The 18403-nt window shown below is 46.5% G+C and overlaps 1 protein-coding gene across 5 annotated transcripts in view; it reads right to left on the reverse strand.

The window, feature by feature from the left end:
* Nucleotides 1-18403, reverse strand: part of SHANK2 (SH3 and multiple ankyrin repeat domains 2) — a 2937835-nt gene that overhangs the window by 583891 nt on the left and 2335541 nt on the right. For all 5 annotated transcript variants that reach the window (XM_085643560.1, XM_085643562.1, XM_085643561.1 and 2 more), the window contains one exon: nt 1737-1861. In XM_085643560.1, the coding sequence (XP_085499686.1) occupies nt 1737-1861 (125 nt within the window). The remainder of the gene's footprint in view (nt 1-1736; nt 1862-18403) is intronic.

The raw sequence follows: 18403 nt of genomic DNA on the forward strand, positions 1-18403 counted from the left end.
CAAAGACCATATGACCAGTTCTGTGCATTTGTAAGTCGTAGAACTAACATGTGGATTTTGTCAAGATAATGACAGCAGTTCCTTTCAAGAGGTAAAACCTGGCATTGTTATTAACAAAGACAATTTGAAATCTGGATCCAAATGGGATCTGTCCGCCCTATGTGCATGTTCTGTTTTTAGGTCTCGCCTGACCCAGCGCATGCCGCTTTGATGTTTGATCATGATCGCGATCACTTTCGCGGCCGCTTGGTATAGCCAATAGGTCTTGCTTTTGGGACCTTATTAGTATTTAGTTATGCAACTGTTGCATGGCTAAATACTTATAAGGTCCCAAAGGCGAGACCTATTGGCTATGCCAATGCTTGTTTTCGATGCCAGAAGCATAAATCCTGGACAGGACTGTGATGTGGAGGGTGCCAGAAATCGCCAGGAATGGAAGGCCCCACTCTCTGCGGATGACAGGAATCGTACTTAGTGAGTAGAGAGCATTGAGTGTATGTCCAGGAAGGACAGATGCGCCACCTGCTCTTTGGTATATTCGCATAAGATACATTTGCATAGGATGGATCTGAATAGCAGCCTCTTACATGGCCAGGCACTACCCTGCAAAATAGATATGGTTGCACCCCTTAGATCCCGGAGGGGCACCCCTGACCCGGCTGTGCCATTTCATACATATCAAGAATTGTCGAAGACTGATCGTCCAGCTATAAGGAATGGTGATTAGTAACGGAGATGGCCCGCTTCGCCTTTAGTTCAATGCAGCAATGTGCATCTAACACATACGATTTCAAAGTCCATCAATATTGCATGGGAAAGAGCATCTGGGAGTTTGAGGACCTGCCAAGTTACGGAAGGAATCTCTAAAAACCTTCAAAAATTAATGCACAGCACTTTACTGCAGGGAGCAGTTCACAGGTGTTACGCAATCTTAACTTTAACTACAGAGACTTCAGTATAGAACTGAGGCTTTCCTATGTAATCCTTTTATTACACAAACCTACACGATCTTCACAAAAAAGCATACATTTCTAACTAACACTGCCCATTTATCATCTGTGCCCCTTCAGCTGACATCACAACAATACAAGAAGAGTTGAGAGGAGGCACTCATTCCATGCCATGCCCTATTCTGTGTAAACCTGCTGTGCTGCTCCGGGAATCCCACTCCATGGGCTCCCATTTAGAATATTCGAATATACATTTATCTCATGAGGATGTCATTAACATCTGGAGTCGTCCAGGCCCTTGTTCTTCGTCATTGTACAGCCCTGACTTGAAGCAGCCAGCATCCACAATTCTGCACCATTAAAATACCAGGAGCATGCCCACCATGCCTCACTCAAGCAGCGCGCGCAGAACAAAAGGAGCGGTGCACACAGCTGTCAAAAAATCAAACATAGCAAGACCCTTTCCACTCTGAAAATTCCCACTGTGGAAATGTCGTTGGACCAACACAATTTAAGTCTGCATATTACTTTGTCTTCCAATACAACTGAAAATAGATGTATCCACATTGATCACAATCCACAACTTGACACTATAAAGAGTATTCCAGTAGAAGCACGTTGGCACAGCCACAAAGCTGTCAATCACAATAGCATAACATGCATCAAAAGAAGGAACAAAGCTTAACACCACTTCATCAGCTCAATAGGGAACTCCCAGGATATCCTCAACATTTCCTCCACTGTATTTTGTGATCAAGAATTATATGGCTAATAATGCGGTCCTACCTCAATAAGGAAGTCTCCCGTCCTCAAGCCAGCCTGCCATGCTACCCCGCCTTCATCCACGGATTCCAGGTACTGCAGCGCCGGGAAGGCCGGAGTTGGGGTAAATTCTTCAATTGGTGTATCAGCTTCAGAAATAAAGAACAGCACACTTTTATAAGTTTGACAAACACACCCCATTCCCAATGAAAATGTAATGGTATGTGTTGGTGGTATGTCGTGCAGCTTTAAACATGAAATGCTGTGTACATTTTCTGACATTTGAACTAGTCAGACTTAAGCAGCTGTAAAAATGCAGGGTGTAGTATTTTTCACAGACAGCAACAGTGCCAAATGTGTCTTCAAAATGTATGAGACTAAAAATACCCACTGGCCAAATTCAGAAAGCCACTGCCCATGTGTGTACAAAATGGACAAACAAACAATTTTGTTTACAAGCCTAAATTTACATTTGTGGGGTAGGGACTGGAAGGCCAAGATGGCGGATATGCTCATTTGCGTTACCGCCTGGCTCCCGCAAATGAGTGACCTCCTGGGTGCTGGTGTGCCCCTTGCGTAGCCCAGACGGTGAAGTGGGTGCCTACCTGGTCCCCAGAGGAGTGGATGCCATGAAATTCCCTGTGGTGTGGCAGTCTCTGAGATCCCGGAAAACAATGAAGATGCACTCAGGAAAAGCTGCCAGCTCAGGCTGAAGGCTGTGCCCCGAGTGGACTCTGTGGGTCTTAGGGGTAACTGCTGGGGCCCTACCCAGCTGATAAGGGGGGCCCATCAGGGAAGCGGGCAGCATGTGGCCCCTCTGTGGGGCCTGCTGGGGCTAGTGGGAGCCCCACCCCATGACACTGTGATTGGGGATGCCGACATGCAGGTGAAACAGCCGAGGACACCGTGCGCATTCTTGGGCTGCAGCTGTGGCCCCCTACACGAGGTACTCACTGCTCGGGTACTAGAACTGGAGACTGGAATTTCCACGTCCGCACAAGACCCTGATGGAGGCACCCCAAGCGTGCAACAACTGTGCCAACAACTAGTCCGGCTTGCTGGGGGGAGACCCCAATTGTGTGCTGAGGGTCCCCCACCTGTGGGACCCTGCCATTTTCCCCTGCCTTCTTGAATGAAGCCCTCTTATTCCCGCGACCCGCTGGAGATCCAGATATTAAGTGCAAGACTGCAGAAGATCCCAAAGTTGTGTGGGAAGCTAAATCTGCAGCATCTACCCTCCGACCACTGAGGATCTGACTGCTTGTGCTTTCATCTGTGACAGTTCCACAAGGCAAGGGTGTCAGGTCTTCCCTCACTAACTGTCCTTACAGCTCAGGAAGTCAGAGTGATGTGGAGTGAGCCCTAATAGGGCCGATGGCCGATTGATCGCCGGCAGCGGCTGAGGCCTATCTCTCGACGCAGCTGCAGGCATAATGTGTCATGATATTTTCCCCAAGCACAAGCTAAAATGGACAAATACACTCCCCCATGGGAAGAGAGAGCGGCGTCGAGGAGAACCTCGAGACTCAATCCCGCACGGGGGAAACAAGACCTCAGTAATACTGCAGACCATCCAGGACTCCAAGACGGTGCTGGAGACAAAAATTGGAGCAGTTGTGGTTGACATGGCCCTGTCATGACAGGATCTCTGAGATGCCGTAGACCAGGACTGGAAGACACAGTACGAGAGCGCACCTCTGAAGTAGCTTGCCTCATCAAGACTTTTAAAACTCTTAATGACTGAGAGGAGGACTCCAAAATCAGGGACCGTCGCAACAATCTGTGGTTTATCGGGTTCCAGGAGGGACCCGATGGCTCATTACCAGAAACATTTCTGGAGCAGTGGATCTGGTCCTGGTTGGACGCTGCTCACCTATCCCCCTGGTTTATAATTGAGAGAGCCCACAGGTCACTAGCACACAAGCCTCCATCTGGAACCCCGCCCCACCCTATGGTAACCAAATTCTTGAACTAGAGACACGAATGCCATCCTGAGAGGGTTGAGGGTGAATGGTCAATTTCTGCATCAATCAGGACGCATTATGACTTTTCAATTACACCTGCCAATCACAAAGGAAATCCTTTGATCAGTTATACAGAAACTCTGGAACATGAACCTTCAATATATGCTACTTTACCCACATGGCTGTGGGTACTTCATGAATCCAAGTCACACTTCTTTGACACTCCAGAAGAAGCATGGACCTGCACTCATTATTTCACAAAGGCTTTGATCCAGAGCAAGAGAGAGACAAAAACGCAGAAGAGGAAAGTTGGAAGGACAGCGGCAGAGGCAGAAGGCAGGGATGGAAAAGAATCTGCCTAAGTGAGATAATGAGCAGGGAGTGTGTGATGGTGACTTTAAGGCAGCGCATAATTTGAGCCAGTGCTTGCCGTTGGGGGCCACTGGCACTCATTTTTAGGAACCCACACTTATTGTCCCTCCTCAGGCATTTAGCAAGTGCAAGAAAGGGAAAACAAACTAAATGTAAAGGTGGAAGAAGAGAAAGACAGAAAATACATCAGAAAGGGAGAAGGCAGGAACCTACAAGAGCTTTATTGTTGTTTTATTTGCATCTTTATATAGCGCAAACTCGACCCGGTACATGAGCAGCATTTACGTTACACAAGGACCCGTTTTTTTTTTTTGGTAGGCACGGGTGATTAAGTGATTTGCTCAGAATCACAGGATGAGGACGCGACCCCGAGGCTCGAACCTTGGTTTCCAGCACCAAAGTCGGCAGATCTAGCCGTCAGACCCCATCCTCTCCCCTCAGACCACATCCTCTGGCAGGAGTGTCTGGAAGTGGCTTAAAAAGCCCTGGGATGGATTCCAGACTATGTAGCTTGCTATTCGGCACGCCGGTGTCGCTGCACGCTTCTGAGCAGAGCTTTGGGCACCGGAACTTATTCTTCTACAAGTTAAGCACTGCTTAAAGAGGCATGAGGTGAAATAAAGAGTGCATGGCCTTGGCAATCGTCAACCCGACCTTCATTAGCGCCAGCCGTGGGGTCCTGAACAAAAGGTTGCGCCTCGACACTTACTGATTTAACAAATGAAGTACTGCTTTTTGACCACATGAGTTCAGTTCTCAAATGTGCCATCTCTGGGTTTAAATGACAAATTCTAATTCAAAGAATGGGAATATACATATTGTTCTGCTTGCAGATGGAATTCGCAGCCTTAGCGGATCTTCTTCTTATGGATAAAAATATGGGGGCAGATTTACAAGGTCTGGCGCATCTCTGCAATTCAGCAGGGATGCGCCAGAACACTTGCGACCCGCAAACCCACCCGTGTGCCACCACTGATGCGCCGCATTTACAATGCGGTGCACCGTGGCGCATGGATGGGCAGATGCGTGTCACATCCCCCGGTGGAAATGCGGCGCATTGCCGGCTCCAGCAAGGCTCGGGGGTGCCCTGTGGCTAACATGCTGCGTCAATCCTTAGGCTCAGGGTTTTGACGCAGCATGGCCGTAAAAGTGACTCCGTGAAATCTTGTAGATTTCACTGCGTCACTTTTATGAGGCGTACCTGCGAGGGAACGCCCACCCTGCGCTGGAACGCCCACATTAAACCTGATGCAGGTTTCATGTGGCGCAGGGGTTTACAACATGACGCAGCTCCCTAGATGCATCACGTTGTAAATACGGCGCAACATGGCGCATGATTTACGCCACCGCTGCGTCACAGAAGTGACACAACGGTGGCGTAAATGTGTCGCAAGGGGCTTGTAAATCTGCCCCACTGAAGTCCCTAGGGGAAGAACTGATGTGTTGAGAAGCTTAAAAAAAAAGGCATATATTTCTGGGTATTTGTCAACGTTCCCAGTGTCTTTCGCACTCAATTTTCTCACTTGACTTCAGTGCCAGAAAGACTGTAAGTGAGCAACTGGCTACGACAAAGTCATAAACATACTAATATTTACTGGAGTGCAAGGTAAACATTTCTCCACCAGCACTTTAACTTTATCCACATTGGCAGATGTTACACTAGTGGAAAACAACACGAATGAAAGTTTAACAAACATACCAGAATGTTTTTTTTTTATCTAGGTGTATATGTAAGCAGAACTTTGTGAATCCCATAAAATTAGTAAATTTCATTTTAGGGAAATCATAGTCATTAAACAATGACTAGTAAAATTACTACTTTGTTGGAGAATCTACAGCGATGAGGCCAAAGGATTCAAATACAGTGTGTTCTATTTGGACTGGCCTGTTTAGAAGCCTTTTGTACAACTCCATTTGAGGGCATTGCTTGGCTATACAAGGTTTCTTCAGTATGTAGCTGTGACTTACCTCTGGGAATTCAAGGGGAAGTCAGACGTACACCATGAATAAATCATGTTTATTCGCAGATACATTTATTATAGGGCAGGGATTACTTCTACAGATCCATGAGAATTTTTCAGGGGCTACATTTTCTTGTGCTCAAGATGACCAAAGGTCGAGCGCTACTGGGCAGCTGTTGGCTTTCTATAATATTGCGCCAGGGAGTCACAGGAGGGCAATCAGGAAACATCAGCACTCCTGGCACTGAACCTTTTCTGATGGTCTTAGTCCAGGATTTTATCTGAAGCCGCTACTGTACATCAAGGTGTTCATCTTTGGTGCATGCTCAATGTGTTCACTACTGGTGCACTTGGGCTTGTAAAGCTAGGCTGGCTGGATTGCTCAGAGAGTAAACTGAAGAAAGCGAAAATATTCGGTTTCCGCCAACTCATATTCCTGACGGAGGGCCTCAAACTTTATCAGAGATCTATCTCTCCACATGTCACCAAAGTGCTCTACACCTAAAGTCGCCCATTGGGAGAAGCCTGTTAGAGTGCCAACTTCACGGAGTATGTCACAGTGCCACAGAGGGGTCAGCACAGTCAATTTATCTTTCCAACCCAAATGCCCGTCAGCCTTCCTCCAAATCCTGGTGACTATCCCGGTGTGTGGTGGCAATTTTCCAGTTTCCAGCCTGCCTCAGAGCCTCTCACTCTCATTACTTCCCTATCGACACGGTAGGCCAGTTCCTGTCTGTCTGAGAACATTCATTCGTTGACCACCAATAGCTTTGAGGCCCTGTAGTATTTCCTAACATCTGGGATTGCAAACTCTCATCATAGACCCCATCTTTGGAGTTTGCCTAGTGCGATGTGTGGTGTTATGTCATGTTAAAATAATTTTATAATGCGCACAGCTACCCAACATGGGTTTCCCAGTGCAGACCTGAGGGAGCAGAAAGAGGAGAAAAGATTATTGATTAAACGATCGGGGGGCATAGTAGCAAGACCGGCAATAAAATTATCGCTGTTTTAGCGGCAGGAAACTGCCGCTAAACCGGCGATAATGAGCTTGCTAATATGCGTTATAGAATTCCAATAGAAGCCCAGGTTAAATGCGCAAGACATCTAACCTGGGCTTCTATTGGAATTCGCCGGTCTTGCTAATATGCCCCCAAGTTTTTAAACATTTACGGAGTTCAAGTGAAGTGTTTCTTTGCGAATGGCTATGGGGAGAGAATTCCACAAGGATGGACCCAGATATGAAAAGGAGCGGCCGCCCATTCTTGTGAGTTTAATCCTGGGAACCACACATTTTTCTTGAGTCGAAGAGCGCAACAGGCGAGAGGGCTGGTACGGACGGACTAGATTTTGCAAGTATTGAGTAGCAGTGCCTGCCTTGATCTTGAACATATAGTTCAAGGCTTTAAACTTGGCACGATTTTCAATTCTAAGCCAGTGCAAATCTCTCAAGGCACTAGAGGTAGAGGCCTTTCTTGGGACTTTACAAGGCAGTCTGGCAGCAGAGTTCTGAGCCACCTGAAGCTTCTGTAACACATCCCTATTTGCTCCCAAATAAAGAATATTTCCATAGTTCAGTCTAGATGTTACAAGTGCCTGGACTACGGTCTTTTGGGTAGCGCTAGGGAGCATCCAGATAATTTTCTTCAACCATTTCAGAATGGTGAAACAGGTTGCTGTACCTTTTACTGCTTGTTGTTGCATTGATAATTTATTATCACTGATGAATCCCAAGTTGCGGACTTGGGAGGTGGGCTGAGGTAACGGACCCATTACGCTGGGCCAATGTTGGGGGCCCCAAAGATCTTTATTTTTATCCAGAATTAGGACCTCAGTTTTTTCACCATTTAGTAGATTGATTTGCATCCAAGATGCAATGTTACTCAAACCTACTTGAAGAGTAGAAGGTCCCGGCTGCTGTTCAGCAGAAAGGGAAAAAATTATTTGGGTGTCGTCGGCGTAAGAAAAGAGAGACAACCCAGCCTCTTCTGCAATCGCTGCCAAAGGTTGAACATATACATTAAACAAAAGAGGACTTAGAATCGACCCGTGAGGTACCCCATACAGAGAAGAATGGATTTTTGAGGCAGCCTTAGATGAAAAAACTTGAAACGTCCGATTAGATAAGAAAGAAGAGAGCCAACCAAGTGCTGTGCCGGTAATGCCAAGAGCCTGCAGGGATTTAATTAGCACCATTCCACATAAGTAAAGAGTTCATGCTCCACTTTACTAAATAAATCCATCATAATCAAACAGGGTGTGTTCTGGAGTACAGATAGGAGTTGTGGGAGGGTCATCATTTTATAGAGCGTGGCTCTTCCTATTAAGGATACTGGCAGGGTGCACCAGTGTGCCACGTAAGCATGGAGTCTCTCTAGTTGGGGGAGTAGGTTTCTCTGTGTGAACAATCATTGATCATGGGTCGCATAGATACCCAGATACTGGAAGCCCTCGGTTACCACTGGTGCAGTGCATTCGGGCGAGAACAGCAGCAGTATTCCCGACAAGGGGAAGATGATGGATTTTGACCAATTGGTTTGATATCTGGAATAGTAACCGAAAGGATAACAAATATCCTGGTAACGGAAAAATACAGTCTTGTGACACCTAGTAAGACATCATCGGTATATAGGGAGGCATGTTCCTCCCAGCCTTCATTTGCTGAACATAGCAATATCAATGGATCCTGGTGAATCCAGGTGGCTAATGGCTTAGGTGCCAAAACGAAGATCGGGGCGAGAGTGGGCATCCCTGCTGGGTACCTTTCTGAAGTGCAAAAACACGGGGCGGTGTCCCATTAACTCGCTCCATGGCTCTTGGGGCGTGGTATAACAGTCTTACCCATTTACAGAATTTCGGTCCAAAACCCATTCTGGTTAAGGTAGCAAAAATGTATGGCCATTCTATGCTGTCGAAAGCCATTTTGGCACCCAAAGCCATCAACTCAAACTGATCCGCACGAGGCATGACAGTCATGTGTAGTACACCATAAACACATCGCAGGTTGAGGCAGATACTCCAGTATGGCAAGAAGCTAGACTGATCTGCATGGATAATAATTGTGATGAATTTACAGAGTCGTATCGCCAGGGTCTTTGCCAGAACCTTTCCCTCTACATTTATTAAGGATATTGGCCTGTAGGAGCTGCAGTCCGTCGGAGGCTTCCCTTGTTTGTGTACGACTACAATGGTGGCAGTGCGTTGGTCTTCTGGCAAGCAACCAGCAGCCCTCGCCACTTGAAACATATATAGCTTGGGTTAGGCTATCTTGCCAGTCATTCCTTTAAATAGCTCTACGGGCAAGTCGTTGGGCCCTATAGGTTTTCCAGACTGCAAGTCTCGGATGGTTGAGGTAAGCTCCTCCTCTGTTAGATCTGCTTCCAAAGCCTCTACGGCATCAGCCGCAAGTGTCTAAAGAGGAAGATCCTGTAGAAGTTCCTCACAGTTGACATCCGTTCTGATGCTCATCAGGGAGTAGAGAGCCTCATAATAGGATGCAAAGCTATCACTTACCATTGGACTGTTGAACTCCCTCCATGTCAAGGACCTCCACTACCCATGAAAAATCTGTATCTCGTTTCTCGAGCCAGGCCAAAGGCATATTCGCTTTGTCCCTACATTATACAGGCGGCGCTGCATTGCTATGGCATGGGTACATGCTGCACTCGGTCTTGTTGACGAAGGAGCAACTGGCGGCACAATTAATTCGCCCCCTCCAACACCACTCTACCGTCTAAGCCTCTGATGAATTGTTTCTATGACCTCACATTCAAGTTTAGTGTTTTTCTTTTTCCCTCCTATTAGCGCTTGGGCTTGACCCAGGATAACCGCCTTAAATGCATAAGGTTCAGGCGGATGTTTAACAACTCCTGGTTTTCCTGAAAGTATAACTCTGCTGCAGTATTTCATTTTTCTTTAAAAACCATGTCACGCAGAGAAAGACCATGGGTCCAGTCTAGGGAAGGAGGAAGTGTCATATGCTGGGCCCTCAATCCAGACTACCCCCGGGTAATGATAAGAGATCCCTTGTGCATAGTACGTTGCTGCTTAATTTCCCTAATTTGGGCATGATGAGTGAAAATGTGATCCAGGCAAGAGAATGAACTATGTGTGGATGAATAGTATGTGTATTGTTACAATTGAGGAGTGTGTGTTCTCCATAGATCCACCAGTCTCATCTCTGATACAGAGGTTATCAAAACATCCTCATCTGTTTGTGTGGGTGTAGTGCTCAATCTATCTACTCATAATATGTCTCCTCTAGAAGAAGGATGCCTGTAGGCATTTCCAGGTGTAAGGCAATCATTTTAGGAAAGATTGTGGTGTGTAATCACGGTGGAACATAGCAGAATCAGAGGTTTAAGGTTTTACCCTCCCATGTGCCAGATAGGGCTACGTAGCAGCCCTGAGTATTAAGCCACGTGCAACTTGGGGTAAATGGTAACATCTTCCATACCATTATACCTACACCACTTGAGTCCGTGGAGTAACCGGCATGTACTAGCAGCTGAGAGCCAAAGTGGTCCAAAGCCTTGTAGTAATTGCTCTGGAGATGTGTTTCTTGCAACAGTGTGAGATCAGGGGAGTATCATAGCAGATATAGCAACATTAGTGCAAGTTTAATTTTGTTCCCTAATCCATTAGCATTCCATGTATAGGCGCTTAACGGTTTATTCAAAATCCCTGCAATTAGCGCAGCTGTATAATGCACCCATGTTCAGGTGCATGTTGTGCTGCCACATTCTCACTCGCTCCTACCATCAACAAGCCATACAGATGATCAAATAATTTCTGTAACAGAACAAAAAAATAGAATCCCTTCAAATCTCCCCTCCCTTCGTCCCTGCGTAGTTAGTTGTAAATCACCCACATCCCCAACTTACAGAGTGTCTTTTGCCCTAACTTTAGCCAATAACACTGAGGGAGCGTAACATCCACCAACGTGAACTAACATAAGCTAGACATATTGCCTATCACAGTTACCTGGATAGTCAATAGTAAGATACTCATAGTGCCTGGTTCGGCTTCAACCTGTGTCCTTGCTCCGCAGCCCTAGTATCCCTCCCTCCAGTAAATCAAAAAGACTGGTACCGCTGCCAACTATCTAGCATTAGTCACAGAACCATAGTATTATTACCAATTCCATAGGTCAACAGAGAGTTTTGTTCGTTTGTCTATGGGAGGATTTCGGGGGTCTGGACTTTCACTGCAATCAGTATGGTGCATCTTCGGAATTTTGTCTATAGGAGGGGTCTCGCAGTCAAGGTGCCTTCTCCGTCCCTCATTTCTCCATCCCTCCAGCCCATCCTACGTCTCCTCTGGGGACTTGAAGTGCAGAGTCTTACTGTCGGCCACTATTCGGAGCCTGGCTGTATATAGTATGATGAATTTAATGTTTTGTTCCCGGAGTGCTTTCTTGATAGACTCAAAGTTCTGTCATAAGGGTTTCACCCGAAGGGTGAAATACGGAAAGAAATGAACAACCGAGTTCTCAAAATGAAGGTCCCTGTGGGTCCAAGCAGCCTGAAGACTTACATCTCAATCTCTATAGGTGAATATCCTAACTATAATTGTGCGCTGGGGCTTCCGGACGCGGCGGAGGGTCCGGTGCCCTGTGTGCCCTTTCTATTTAGAAGTAGTTGGCTAGTCTCTTAGAACGGAGAGTGTTTACGATGAGGTACTCCAGAAAGAGGTCTGTGCACTGCCCCTCGGCTCCTTCGGCGACCCTCACCATACAGACATTATGGCGCATGGCACTGCCCTCCTAGACCTCCAGGGGGGCTGTGATAGTGACATTCTGTGTGATAAGTATAGCAACCTGTTGTTCTAACCATTTTGTTTTGGAGGGAAGTCCCCTGATCTGTGTTTCGACCATGGTAGGTTAACGTCTACCATGACTGCATCAAGGGTGTTTCGTAGATCCTGTAAGGTCGCCATGATCTCTGTCAGAGAAGGCTCAGGTGAAGAGTGAGTCTCACGGCCCGCACCCACACTTGCTGTTCCTCCTCCAGTACCTCCAGTCGCGACCATGGAGACAGTATATTTGTCCATGTGATTGGTTTGTGCAGGCTGGTGACCCTTGTTTCTCACCTTGTCACCGGGGACCCCAGGAGTCACAGTCCCAAATGAGGGTCAACACCGCCACTCCCTCATTTCACAGCTACACCCTCAGGCAGGGGTATATAACGGGTGATACTTCAGAGGAACAAATATTACTTGGATCCCTCGCGGCCTCAGGCTAATATGCCCCAGGGGCAGCAATCAGGCAGGAAGGGCAGGTGGCAGGGATCTCCGGGGCAAAGCACACAATGCCCCCAGCACCATCCAGCAGAGACCCAGTTAGAAGGCTGTCAAATAGAGCATGGCTTACCCAGAGGCAGTCTACCTTCTTACCATCCTCGTCATATAAGAATGTGGTCCATAGGTGGATCCCCTCAGGCAGCATCCCATTCAGGGCCCCGCAGGTGTCTTAAGGGCTTTCTAGTGATGAGAGGCAAGGCGGTGGACCCCGTCGGCATCTCCAATTGATGCCCAGGGTGTCCCAATTCTCACAGTCTGGCTCAGCTGGGAATCCACACCTTGCACCTCACAGAGCTCCTGGGGGAGCTGTGCTCCGGCTGGGGACTCGGCACCATACCATTGGCGGGGGATAGATCACCCCTGATCGTCAGGCTCTCCTCGCCTCAAGGCCCGCCGTATATTTTAGGCACTGAATGTGCCAGCGGATTGCCGGTCGGGGTTGACAGCACCTTCGGGAAAGGGCCCACACTGTCGGCCTGGAACACACAGAGGCAATTGTCACTGTTTCTCACCAGTGTATTCTTTAAAATTATTCTCTGGAGATGACTGGACATGATTGCTTAGAGGAGCTTTGCTTCAATTATGAGTTGAGCTCCATTACAAACCTGTATTTTTTTCGCTACACTTGGAGATTCCAAAAGGCAATGAAACTAAGTGTTTCACCCATATCAGGCTGCAGTCAAAGTTTATTTCAGAAAATTGATTCCTTATATGGTGACTCTTCTCGCTAAGCTTGAACATCAAATAAGGGGTTTAGTAGATGGTGCTAATAATAAATCACTTCCCTCATGTTCTTGTAAATGCGGTTGCACCGCTAGGGATGGGGGGGTAGTGCTTGACCCTTCAGTTGCCTGTCGAGACACTCGGCCTTCCATTATTCCACCTGTCTCAGTTCAGCCAGCCCCTGTTATTTTATATACTCCTCCACAAGTGCAACATGAAGCCAGGCCCTCCAACGATCTTCACACAGATTGTATTACTACAGGAAAGGCCCCTTTGGCCAAAGACAGTGTAAATGGGAGGTTGGAGCGGAAGTTAATTCAGGGAGATGCTTCTAGGCTCTCCCTGAAATTAGATCTGCCCCCGGAAGCAAGCCCTTACCTGGTTGTTCTTACGGGGGTTCCTGAAATTAACGATCCCAGTACTGAAGATTTCCCCAACCTGAAAAACAAGGTAATACACTGGCTCAGCACTCATAGACCTTTGCCTCCGCATGCCAGATGCGAGATTATTATGGCCAGAAGGGTAAGTTGGGTGGGGGGCACCCCTAAAAATATACCCGGCGATTGCGTCATAGTCAATTTTCGGGACGCCAGGACAGCAGACTACATCAGTAACTGGGGCACTTCTCGCTCTGACACTAAAATTGGGGTGCGCCCTCTCTCTTACTTCTATCCCAATGAACAATTGAGGCCAGATGAAACTGGCTGGACCTATATCCCGCACTCGCATAGGGGAGGCGGTGGGAAACCAAGGCAAGCCCCCTATGACTTAAAATGGTCCTATACCCTATGCTCAAATAGGTTCAGTCGCCTCGACCAGGTTGATTGACTGGCTAGGTATTATTATGTGGCACCGGGTCCAATGGGGGGTAGTACTACAGGCTTAGAGCCTATTGAGTTAATAAGGGAAAGGATTTTGCCACCCTGTAACCAGGGGAGTCCCTCTACCCCTCCACGGACCATTAGTAGTGTCCCCCTAGAGAATTCTACAATGACCTCTGATCCCCAGCAACTACCAGTCATACCCCGGCCATCTGAAACATACCAGCAGTGTGGCTCTCCCAGCCAATTGGATCCTTCACCACATCCCCCGTGCTACCCACAGTACATGAATTTAATATCATGGAATGTGGCGGGTTTGAAAAATAAGCTAGCCTGTCCAGCATGGGGTACTTTTGTTGACACCGCTGATGTGATTCTATTCCAGGAGACTTGGGCCAGGGAGGAGGTTCATAGAGTGGGGTTTGCGGCCTATAATATCTTAGCTCGATGGGGAGGCAAGGGCCGTCCCTCCGGTGGTTTGTCAACGTGGGTAGGCGTACATCTGGGCTGTGGGGTGGAATTGATTCAGACAAACTCGGATGATATTCTATGTGTCCTTCTGATATTGCCCAATTTATATAAATTGGCTCTAGTGAATGTGTATTCCCGACCTACTGCCTTGGCAAAGGAATCTAACACCATTGGGGAATTATCATCCTTTCTTGAATCTTTGAATCAAGACATTCACTACGTCATTGCTGGAGATTTTAACTGCCATTACGAGCCTCTGCAAGGGCTGAATGAGGGGTCATTATTGGATGAAGACGAGTTTTGGGGAATCCCCCAATGTAGGACCACTTATGCAAAGGCTTGGACTCCATTGGCCATGCAGATTATGACCCTAACCCTCCATAATTCAGTCAGGGCAGTTAATGGTCGGTTGCCCTCAGATATTCCCTCCAAGTATACCTATAATAAAAAAGATCAGGAATCCCATCTAGACTACATCATGGTTCAGACCAGGATGTGGTCTAGGATTGTGGATCTAGAGGTATTGAATAGAACGGACAGCGATCACAACGCACTGTCGATGAAAATGGAACTGCCCAAATCTACGAAAGCCCACATGGAGCCGACCGCTGACCCAGGCCTGGTTATCTCTAACAACAGGAGGAGGGTAAAGTGGGCGACTCTGCGTGAGAGGAGGGATGCACTTTCTAGTTTATATACATCCATCCTTCCTTTGCTCAAAATGGCAAGTGACATCTGGGCCCAAGGTTTGTCCTCGGATACTTCGGCGAACCTGCTTATTCTCCATCAGGATCTGGTTAACACTCTTGAAGGCATTCTTAATCCTACCACCTCTATTAGGAAGCCCAGGACTACCTCCTCCTCTTGGTATAATGCTACATGTAGGCGATCCAAATCTGATTTGATTAACGCCATTAAAATGGGCAGTGATAGGCAAACGATCCGTGCCTTTAGGCTTGCCTATAAAGAAGCACTAAAGCAGGCAAAAATAGACTGGGACTGGGAGAGATGGGAGAATCTAGCCTCTGCACTTGCCAATAAGGAATCGAGAAAATTCTGGGCTATTGTGAACTCAGGGTGTGCGGAACCCCGTAATGCAATTGAAGTTAATTTAGATGCGGGGGTGTGGGAATCCCACTTCAAATCTTTATATGCAGCAACTTCCGATCTAGAACTCCTGCCTTTTAATGCACCTTCTCCTGAGGATGCTGAGGCCCTTGAATTTTCCGTAGAGGATGTTTCCATTGCCCTTGAAAAACTAGCAACGGGCAAAGCACCAGGCATCGACAAGCTACCAGGGGATATGTTCAAAGAACAGCCAAAGATATGGGCGCCGTATTTATGCGCACTTTACAACTCCATCCTGTATGGTGCAGAGGTTCCGGGCTCGTGGCTGGGAACGGAAATTATACCAATATACAAAAAGGGTTCGCCCCTGCTCCCCGCTAACTACAGGCCCATCAGCCTCATCGATGTCCCCCAAAAAATATTTGCACGACTTATATTAGATCGTTTGCAGGAGTGGACCGATGAGAACGAAATCCTTTCGCCATACCAGGCTGGCTTTAGAAGTAAAACATCCACCATGGACCAGATCTTCCGATTAATTATGCTGTACTGGAAGACTGTGGTAATAGAGGGTGGCAGCCTCTATATGGTGTTTGTTGATTTGCGCTCTGCGTTTGACACTGTCCCCAGGGGCAAACTTTGGGCTGTCCTACGAGATCTGGGAGTTCCTGATTCACTATTGGGGATATTGGTGAGGCTACACACCCAGAACTTTGCTCAGGTCAGGTGTGCCAGAGGAGGGGTTCTGTCTGCTAGGTTCACGGTGAGCAAGGGAGTCAGGCAAGGGTGTGTCCTGGCCCCTACCTTGTTCTGCTTATATGTAAATGGGTTGATATCTTACCTGGACGCAGTGCCTAACAACGATGCACCCCGGTTGGCAGGCAAGAAAGTCGCGGCTATAATGTTTGCTGACGACACCTTGCTTCTATCTAAGTCACCCATGGGGATCCAACGCATATTGGAAGGTTTTAACAATTTCTGCTGTGAACATGGTCTACAGATTAATGTAGACAAGACTAAATACATGATTTTTAACCCTTCTTCACACACTAGACCACCCCCCACTTTAGACTCAGTTGCGCTAGAGAGAGTTCATACATTCCAATACTTAGGTGTTACACTAAGTGAAAATCTCTCCTGGGCCCCTCATCTTGTTAAATCACAACTTAAATTGACCCAAATAGCGGGGGGAATATTAAAAATGTCTAATGCCTCTACTTATAAACCCATTAGCCCTGGCCTTGAAATCTATAAAACGAGGGCTAGAGCGGCAGCACTGTACGGTGGGGAATTATGGGGGCATGCCGTTAGACCTGGATTGATCAAAGCAGAGAATAATTTTCTGAGGCAGTTGCTCTCGCTCCCTCAAAGTACACCTCTCTTACCGCTGAGACTCGATCTGGGCATTTTCCCTATTCAGGAGGAACTAGCCATCAAACCCCTTAGGTTTTGGAGGAGGCTATGGCGGACCCCCGAGCTCCTGCAGTACAGAATTGAATTACAAGAAATTCTGAGTATAGGCAAGGCAGTGCATATTCCTTGGCTCTCTTATATTAAAGATGAACTTGTGAAAATGGGCCTTATCGACATGTGGCTTAATCCAGCATTAGCCTGCAGCGAGATTTCAGGGAATCTATTTACTGAGCTTTATAGATCTCGATGCTCTAATGTTTGGCTGTATAATTCACAGAATGGTACCATGGTAAAATCGTTCCTAGAGATCAAATCTGTATACTTATTCGAAGTCTATCTGGATGTAATTTATCCTGTCATGGCCAGGAAGCTTTACATACAATGGAGGTTTGGCTCACTTCCTTTAGCATGTCTTACCAGTAAATGGTCCCTGTCCAGGGACTCCCATTGTCCAGGTTGTAGTACGAATAATGAGGATGAATGCCATATATTATTTTTCTGTCCTCTTTATAGTAGAATAAGGAAGAAATGGATTGTACCAATCTGTAGAAACTTAGGATTCAAGAAATGTTCTGATGCACTTAGGATTTTTAAATCTGATACTGCAGGTCATATTGTGTTTGCACTTTCGAATTATTTGTATGTTATTTGGATCAAAAGGAGTTTTATAATTGCAAATAGCGGCTAGCAGCTTCGGTGCACACTTGATCATGAAATTGTAGATATTGTTTTATTACTGTATTTTTTTACTGTACATATCATTCTATGTGCTCTTTTATGGCTGAAATATTGCCGAAATAAAGATTCTTGATGATGATGATGATTCCTTAAAACTTACAGACAATATAACAATCATTAGAATACAATATTTTGAGATTGCTAAAACCATTTAAAATCTCTTGAAACCAATCATAAAAAATGCTTTAAGAAATACAAAATAATTCTCATAGCACAGCAAAGTGTAAAAAACGCAAACATGTGCAAAGGAAGCAACCAGAGCAAGCAACCAATTTCTCCTGGTCTAGCCTTTAGCTTTCCTTATAAGCCCTGCCAGGAATAGAAACTGGCTTACAGCAAAAACAGTGTAAATAGATGTGTTATCCCTCAAGATTCTCATTGCCTCCTATCTCCGAAAGCCACAACACTTGCACAGTGGGCGTATCCATTTCCCTCTTGGCTTTACTATATGCTGGACAAAAAAATAGCACATGGTGTATAGTTTCATGTGCAGATAGCAGACACAACGTGCATACAGATGACTGAACAGCACTCGTATTACTGCTCCATATTACCCTGAATGACCCCAGTTCCAATGTATCATAGCAAAATTTTAGATATAAGGTTTTTGCTAACTGTTGGAGCGTGAGGTCAAGAAAAGATTCGTATGAGGGACAATCCTTAGTGAACTGTAATTGGAACTACAATAGAGACTAGTTTAGATAAACTCCCAATAACCTTTTTTAGCTGCAGCTTAGAGGTAGCCACCAGCGAGGCAGGTTCTGACCAGAACAATCCAACGACCAATTTTACGAACCATTGGTGGGTGTGTTTGAACCACGGGAAGGTGAGGTATTTGTCAAGGACTAGCAATTCCTCAA

The sequence above is a fragment of the Triturus cristatus genome, chromosome 3_1 (genome assembly GCF_964204655.1).
Source record: "Triturus cristatus chromosome 3_1, aTriCri1.1, whole genome shotgun sequence".
In the NCBI taxonomy this organism is placed as follows: Eukaryota; Metazoa; Chordata; class Amphibia; order Caudata; family Salamandridae; genus Triturus; species Triturus cristatus.